The 9,408-nt window shown below is 34.2% G+C and overlaps 1 protein-coding gene across 1 annotated transcript in view; it reads left to right on the top strand.

The window, feature by feature from the left end:
• The first annotated feature begins 457 nt into the window (after nt 1–457).
• The window catches only part of LOC117722660 (vomeronasal type-2 receptor 116-like), a 29,527-nt gene continuing 20,576 nt past the window's right edge, over nt 458–9,408 (top strand). The window contains exon 1 of the mRNA XM_034521917.1: nt 458–654. Coding sequence (XP_034377808.1) covers nt 458–654 — 197 coding nt within the window. The remainder of the gene's footprint in view (nt 655–9,408) is intronic.

Below are 9,408 nucleotides of genomic sequence, written 5' to 3'. Positions count from 1 at the left end.
TGGTACTGATATGCAGAAAAAGTCCTTCCTGTATGTGTCCTTGCTCTGTAGAGTTTATTTTGAATCCTCAGAAACTTTTGAATTTCATCATGTCAAATGGTGTTTCTAACAATAGTATATGGACACTGTTCCCCATTGGGTAGACCCTGGTAGCTTTGATATTCTTGGACTGAGATAATGACATAATGACTCCAACAATTTGAGAGGCTGATCTTCAGACATATTTTCCACCATGAGTTTGTCACTTGGATAGAAAGGCTCAGATGTAAAGCCTGAGGGTCAAAAGTGTTGACAATTTCCCCAGAGATGGGAGCAAGATGACATGGAATGAATATGTAGCTTAGAGGAATCCACTCTGCAACACTTATAAATCCACAGACAGGCATACACATTCACACACTGCAGCTTTCATCTGGGGTCATTGTTAGTTCTATTTATGCTTAAAGAAACACTCACCATGCCCACTTTGATTTCTTTCTTCTTGATGCTAAAGCTTTCTATGATCCAGTGCAATTTAGTTATGCCAAGGTGTTTGACATCTTTGTCAGACAATGTATACCAGGACGGAGACATGGTGATCAATGTGTTCTTGCCCCTGTATACATATCAAACGAAACGCACTGAAGGGCCAGAGAACACAGACATTCATGAAGGGTAAGTGTCTCTAGTCCTTTAATCCTATTAAAAGGTCCTATTATAATAATCCTATTATAAAGGGTCCAAATTTCCAAGTTGCACCCTTAATCTATTTTATCATTCCTTCTCAAGCATTTCCTTCTAGAAAATGCTCCACTTTCAAACTTGTAATCACTTTTCTTAGATGTCTTCTATTTTTATGGGTAAACACTGAGCACAAATATATTAGCTAGCCATTTTTAGCACATCTTTCCCTCTTAAAGATGCCATACAGGACACAAATAATGTTACTTATAAATATAAGTTCAAGTACATGTACAGGTCAGTAATGAAAGTTTTCAACACAAAGTTGCTTCCACAAAAGAGATCCATCACATGCTTCTTTTATGTATTTCCTAATATCTGTATTGACTGGGTGCTACTTTGTGTGTTAAATTCTTTGAGCGACCACCTACTGTATTTCATTATTTCAGACTCTTTGGAGATCATGATTTTCTGCCAGGTGTATTTCTGCCCCTTCCATTTGGTACTACTAGGCGGTCCAGTGACTAAAAGTGGACTGTTGTGATATTTCCATTCCCTCTAGTTTGTGATTGCTTCACATATAGTACATACTTTTGACTATAAAGATACCATCATTGCAGTGAGTGAAATAATAAAAAAGTGATACAGACTTGCAGACATTATTAACAGGTGGCTTCTCTTTCTATGAGCATGAATAATGCCACTGAGAGCAGATATTGCATCTCCTGCCCGGAGCTGAGGTGGCAGATGTCTGCCTTTTTCTGTTGTACACAGTGTGACAGACAGGTGTCTAGAACAAAAGACAAAAGTTATTGTTTAGAAGCTATCTTACTTCCCTTTAACACCTGTTTGCTGGTATTTTAATCTTCTTTTTCACTTTCTCCTGTTTGTCTTCTTTTTACCTTCCTTAACTCTGCTACTCACATATGCATGCTGGTGTAAGTGTGTTGCCCTGATTATTTGACTCTCATTGCTGCTGCTCCTCACCAGTGCTTAGAGAGATCCAACTCTCTCAGACTTTTATGTTGGCTTTGAGAGTTTTGATCTGCATTCCCTGGAATTCTCAATAAAACATTCAATTTGTGTGTGTGTTAAATTTGGCAATAATGTAGCTTTCCAGTGTTGATGACATGCAGCAAATCTGCTTACTCAGAAGCTGACATGTAATACACCCGGGTGTAAAATTATAGGAATTTTGTCTTATTTTGTCCATGAACCAATCATAATTTTATACATTTAGAGAGTACAAAGTAATTCATTGCATAGACAATAAGATCTATGATATCACATTGCACAAAATAAGGCATGATATCAAATTGCATAAAATTTCCTATCTTGAACAATAAGTCATTTGGCAAACTGTGCAATTGCATGTTATATCAGTTGTGCATTCTCTAATGCAAATGTATGTCCTTAGTGACAGCACTGTTAACCATGCATGGTGTCCTGCCTTCACATTTTATCCATAATTGTCTTCCTGATTTGAAGTAAGAATTTGTCTTATTGCTGATTATGCCTACAATATTTTTAATGCTTCAACACATTATATATGTACATATTATATTAAAACATATATTTTTGCATGTCTTGCTATTCTATCTACCTCTTTACCATTTATTTTTCATTGCCATTATACACATTGGTTTTTTAAGGATTGTAAAGTGATTATATGATTAGTGTTTGTTTTACATATTTTCTAGTGTGTTATGTTTAAATAGAAAGACTATATATAGTTAATGAATTTTCTAGTTTATTAAAGTCATGTTTGTACATTATTCTCTAAGAAACATGGCTTCACTAGGCCTGGGAAATTTAGTCAGATTACATTCCAGTCACAAATTTCTACTTGTTGAGCACATATTAAGTTCAATTTGATCTCTACCTGTTCTCTGTGTAGGTAATCCTAGTTACAATGCCACATAGAGTTTGTTCTGTTATATGTATGTTATATTTATTCCTTTGAACCTCCTGTTCTTTGAGACATAGTATCTTATTCTCTATACTACAGACCAGGCTAGCTTGTCAATAATGTTGTCCTGTATCCACATTTGATGTACTGTAGAAATTCCAGGTTGCAGAAGCCAGCTAATATATGCATGCTTGAAAATATATGAGTGTATATGTGATTGTATGTGAATGCATCTGTGAATGTCTGTGTATGTGTATGAGTGTGTGTATGTGTGAAAATATGTATTAGTGTGTTTTTAACAGTGCATTTGATCCTGTTTGAGAATGAGTGTATATACGTGTGTTTATGTATGTGAGTTGACGGTGTATGTTTGTGAGTATAGTTGTGTGTGGACATTGATGTGTGTGTGTGTGTGTTTGTGAAGTTCATGAGATAATTTCAAATATTGTTCTTTATATCACATCTACTTTGATACAAAGCCCTTTTGTTTATTGCTGAGCTTACCAGGATGGCAGGGCCATGGCCTTCTGGAATTTTTCTGTCCTGTCCCATTTTTATACAAGAATGCCAGCATAGGAAACATGTACTATTTTATCCTAGATACATATATTTGAGTACTAATGCATATTATTGGCCAGTATTGCTCTTACAGTCAATTTGAGAGCTCACATGCACAAAGTGACAACTTTACCTGATTCAGATTTACTTTTTCTCCAGTATTTTTTTTATCATGGAAGGTAGAATCCTAGGAACATAGTATCTTTGTCATTCACATTAATAAATTTCTCTCCTAAGAACCCTTTCCTCATATAGAACATTTTTACCTTGAAGATTTTGATCCTTTTTCCCTTCTAGATTCCAGAATACCTACATTTGAGTATTATTCTAATTTTGATTTCAATGTAATATCTGCATGCTTTTTAGTGTACACATAGCTTTATTTATAAAATTATTTTTTTGCAATTAATGAACATTGATTTGTTAGGATGACAAGAACTTCAGGTTCTTGCAGAAATAAAGTGAAGAAAACCTCAGATTATATAAAGATATCTCATGCTCAAGGTACAGTAGGATTAATATACATAAAGTGGACAACTTACCAAAAGCAATCTGCAGATTCAATGCCATTCCAAGAAAAATGCCTACACAGTTCTTCACATATATAGAAAAAAATTTTAAACTTCACAAGAAAAACCAAAGGAAAGAAAGAAAGAAAGAAAGAAAGAAAGAAAGAAAGAAAGAGAAGAAATGAAGAAAGAAAAGAAAAGAAAAGAAAAGAAACAGGATATCCAAAACCAACATTGACAATAAAAACATCTTCTGGAAGAATAAAAGCACATGACCTCAAGCTTTACTACAGAAAAAAAACTGATAAGAACTGCACGGTATTAGTCCAGAGACAGACAGGTCTATCAACAGAATAGACTCAAAACCCAGAAATAAACTAACACACCTACAGACATTTGATCATTGACAAAGAAGCTAAAACAGTACAGTGAACAAAAGAAAGCATCATCAATAAATAATGCTGTTCTGACTGGTGGTCTGCATGTAGAAAATTGCAAATTGATACATATTTACCACCCTGAATTAAACTCTAGTGCAAGTGGAACAAGGACCTCACCATAAAACCAGATTCACTGACTGTAGTAGAAGTGAAATTGGGAAATACCTTCAAAAATGTTGGATCAAGGGAAAAATACTTAAAATTAAAAGATCCTAAGAAGTTAAAAAAATAAAGGTCCATGTGAGGATGCTTCAGTTCCACTTAGAAGAGGAAAAATAATCATGGGTGGCAGAAGGAGGGATCAGGGTGCAAGATGGGAGGGGCAGAGGAAACCATTAGGCTGGATCAGATACAAGACAAAAGAGAAGCCTAGAGAGCCAGGAAAATGAATGGAAATATGCATCTGCCAGGTGATTGTGACACATGAAAAAGGGGAGGCTCCCAGGACACATTACTGGTTACCTTAGCAGAAAATTACAACAGTGGAGATATAGAATCTGAAAAGACCACCTCCAGTAGTTAGACATAATCTCAAATGGAGGGGTGAGGACAACAGCCTACTGTTCAAATTTTCTACCCAAAACTTTTGACCCAAAAGAACTGCAGGAACAAAAATGAAGCAGGGATTGAATGAATTATTGGCCAGTGACCAGCCCAACCTAACTTGGGATTCATCCCATTAACAGGCACCAAACCGGGACATAATTACTGATGCTATGGTATACTTGCAGACTGGAGTCTAGCATGGGTATCCTCTAAGAAGCTCTACTACCACCTTACTGAGTCAGATGCAGATAATCGCAGCCAAGCATCTGACAGAGGTTGGGAACATCTATGGAAGAGTTGGGATGCATTGAAGGAACTGAAGAGAGTGAAAATGCCATAGAATGATAAAAATGTCAAATAATCTGGACCTCTTGGAGCTCCTAGAGACTAAAGCACAAAGCATATATGGGCTGGACAGACCACCACTACCACCAAAAACACTACCACCACCACCCTGCAAATATGTAGCAGAGGACTTCTTTTTCTGGCCTCAGTAAGAGACAATCTAATCTAGTATAAACTTGATGCTGTAGGGAGACTGGATGTTTGTGGACACATTTTCAAAGGTGGTGGGGGATGGGGCATGAATTCTGAGAGGGAGGACTGAAGGGGGCAACATTTCGATGGTAAATAAATAAATTAATTAATGATAAAAGAAAACCAAGACAATGAATTTGAACATATCTCAATACCTCATGACTTATTCAATCAGAATATATGTGGCAGAGCAGAGAAGATCTTGCTCATAATGTGAGTTCTCCATAATGCTCAGTAGAGAATGACATATTTCTGTTTTTTCACACCTATTTTTTGAGTTTAAGTCTTTGTGAGTTCTATATGTCAACTCTTTTTCTAATGCCCAGCTACACAATGCCAGTTCCCTTGCTTTGATCCTCGAAGATGCTGAAAAACAATCCATAAACTAGTGGCCAATTGTATGATATCCATGACACCCATGAATGAGAAGGAATAAGACCTTTAATATTTTTTTTCTTTTTCACATCTGATTTATGGGGTGAAACTTGGTATACCTTCTAAATCTCTGTGATCTTCCAGGCTTTCATATGCCTAACAAACACTGTAACAACAATCCATGGATTAAGTTTGCAAATCTATGAGCTGATAAATATTATGTACATTTCAATCTAATTATGTATTTTTCATAATAGAAGTTGTTAATGTGATCCAAGCTCTATGTTTAATAGTAATTTAGTAAGATTGCTGTACTAAATAGTTCCTGTGTGAATCTATTTTGGCTAAGAACTTGAGACTTTTTATTACTCCTCCCATAGCTGACTCACTTCTTTTGATGCTCATATTTATAAAATCTTCGTTTTAAATATGAGTCTATATTAATGCTATTCTAAACTGCTTCATTTTGTTTTCTTAAAACTTTTGCTTATATTTTCACTGTTTGTGCCACACTGTTGCTTAAGTCTTGTGGAAAGAAATGGTTGATAAGTTAGGGCAATAAGACTCACCCTACTTTGGATGTGGATTTTAGAGTCTAGCCATTGTTCAGTGAATGGACCTATATCTACATACATAGTGGAATCACTAAATTTAATTATTTTTTAAAATAGAAGTCTTGATGTATGGAGGATATGATAGGGACACAGGTAAATTTAAAGCAGCACTGATAAATTCTTATAACATACATGAGCTAATTCTTACCAAATAAAACAAGAAAAGGTATTTTTGACCTGATACATGCTTATCTGAGCATTTGCATGAATATTTCATAATTGTCAATTGTGTCTAATTCTTGGATCACATATTTGGTCACTCAACAATGATACTACCTTAATTTATTATGTTGTCATGTGTACTCATAATCTACATCACTTCACAAAGATATTTACATTCAAGTAAGTCAATTCATTGATTACACACATTGTTTTGACTTGACACAAGCTAAATTCATTTGAAAGAAGTAACTTCATTTGAGAAAACATCACTTCTAGATTAGCTTGTGATGAAGTCCATCTTGAACTTTTAAAATGATGATTGACATTGGGGGAGGGGTGCAATAGGATGCTCTATAGGTAAAATAGATGCCACACTTGAGCTGCGGTTGTGGGTGACATACAAAACATACTTGACAGATCTATGGGGAACAAGGCAAGGATGTAAGCAGAATTTCCCGTTGCCTCCATTTTAGTACCTGATTGGCTTTTCTGAGAAGATGGGTGTGACCTGACCACAGTGAAATATAACATAAACCCTTTTCAACCCAAATTACTTTTGGTCAGTGTACTCATGACAATAGAAAATTAACTAAGATAACTTTTCAACTATTTATACTCTTCCTTCTAACATCTCTTCTGCTGTTTTACTTCCAGTACTCAGCCATATATCAATTTAATTTTCAAAAGTCAATAACATTGTATGTACATATATAATTTTATTTAATGAAATGTCATTCTGCACTATATATTATCCAACCATTTACTTTGATGATATACTAATTACACTACAGTGCATTGACTCCCAATTGTTTTCCCAACTAGTTCATCTTGGTATAATTTGCACACAATGGCAAGAAAGCACTATGTTTCTTTAAAGTAGAATTTCAGTCATAGGCCACCAAAGAGTGCTGAGAACTATGTCATGTCCTCTGCATTCATAGGCAATGGTCATAACTGCTGTCCTATCTTTGCAGACACCATATAAACTTTTTACTCCATAAGATTTCAAATTTTCTTCCATATCTAATGTAGTTTCTAGTTTAAATATACTGTGAACTACACTATTAAACGGAATGAATATTTGTGATAGAAGTTTACAATATTTATATTAATTTCACTGATCCCATAATTTCTCTGAAACAATGGACCTAAAGTTGGCGATGTATTACCCAGTCAGGTTCATGTCTGAAAAGGGCAGAATCATAAGTAAACCCACTCTATGAATTTTTAATTCTTTAGAAACTGTTTTGTGCTATCACGGGTACCAGCCTCTTATTTCTATCAATTTACAAGTGTGAGACACTTGTTATACATTTTAGATTCCCTTAAGATTTCTTTCCCCCAAATGGAAGAGTATAGACTTAATTTAATAATTAAATGTTTATCAAATGCAAAGACAGTGAACAAAATAATGAATAAAAATTGAAGGGAAGATAACTTTTCTCAAAAGATTTTGGTATGCTTCACTTGTACACAATAATATATTTTATTTTAACAATTGTTATATGTATATAGTACAATATTATCATCTTTAGTCTCAAAAGTTATTGATAGGAACACTGAACAATTCTTTCACAATGAGGAAAAACTATACCCTTCTTTTGTTAACATTAACGTCTCAGATAATCTTAAAAAGTTTGCATGTTATAATTTTAAATTAAGTTATAAAATTTAATAAAGTAAATGTCTTTAAGACATAATGAAATAAAAAAAAACAAATAAAAACCAGGGTATTAATCAGAGTAAAATTTTAATACAATTTTAACAATTAGTGAAATATTGCTTGTTTACTAAAATCCAATACATTTGCATTTGGTGACTCTTATGTTAACTTAGAAAAACAGAAGTGAAAATACTCAAGATGGCATCATCACACTGGAATGTGATTCAGAATCCAATGGCCATCTCCTATGAAGCAAATGATAATAAACACAGTTTTTATGTATTCTTTTTGTATATCATTCCAGAGAAAACAATAATCAAAGATAAACACATAGGGTAATAGAGCATTGTTTACTACAGTAAAGCAAAAGACATGGATTTAGAATGATAGAACTAAAGTCCTAAGACTTCATCTATGATATCAATGGACAATATTCAGAATATAGAATGACCAAGTATATTATGTTCCAAGGGATATACAATTACATCAGGTCTCTCAATTTGGAAAATTCCTCAAAGCCCTTTAGGATTTTACATATTAACATTGTCAGAGCTGAGATTTTGATGTTAGAGAACCAACTGGTGTGCTTTTTTCATGGATTGACTATTCTATCTGCTCTTCACTCCTAATTTACCTCTGTTTCCTCATATAATGCTGAAGTACCTTGGACTTTTTCCTATCTATGTGAGTATGCTATTGTTTAGTTCTTATCCTAAAAACACACAGACAAGAAACTTTATGTAGACTAATTTCATATATATATATATGTGTGTGTGTGTGTGTGTGTGTGTGTGTGTGTGTGTGTGATATAGATTGCTTATATTGTGTGTATGTATGTGTGTGTGTGTTTAAAGTCACTCCATGAATTGTAAAAAGCAAGGTGGTATATACAAGAGAACTTGGGGAAAGAAAGGGGAGGAGCAAATGTAATTATATTGTAATTCAAAATTAAAGGAAACAATTTCAACTGTCCAAGTGATGAAAACTTTACAAGAAGAAAATAATGATGCCCAAAGTTTGGTAGAAAAGGAAACATAGATCTAGCATGTTAAAATGAGAAACCCACAAAATGAAAATACATGAAAAATAAGAATGTGAAACATTAAATGGCATATGGAAAAAGAAATTTACATAAGTCATTCTAGAAAGATTAAAGTTAAACTAACATGAGCTGTGCAAGAAATACTTTTTTATCAAACTATAAGTGTGGTCTCATGTGCATGGCAGAATATAAGTGAAGCAACATTAAAAGGTATTTAGGGACCTGGATTCATAAGTAAAAACACTTGTCCAGCAAGCATGAAGATGTGTATTCAGAATTCCAGCTCACATGTGAAATATTGGTGTGGCTAAATATGCACCTGCACCTCCAGCACAGAAACAGGAGGATCACTGATGCTTCCTTGTTTCCAGAGGAATTCCAGTCAGTAAGAGA

The sequence above is a fragment of the Arvicanthis niloticus genome, chromosome 17 (assembly GCF_011762505.2).
Source record: "Arvicanthis niloticus isolate mArvNil1 chromosome 17, mArvNil1.pat.X, whole genome shotgun sequence".
NCBI lineage: Eukaryota > Metazoa > Chordata > Mammalia > Rodentia > Muridae > Arvicanthis > Arvicanthis niloticus.
Note: the sequence above shows the minus strand (reverse complement) of the source record. Positions and strands in the feature narration are given on the sequence as shown.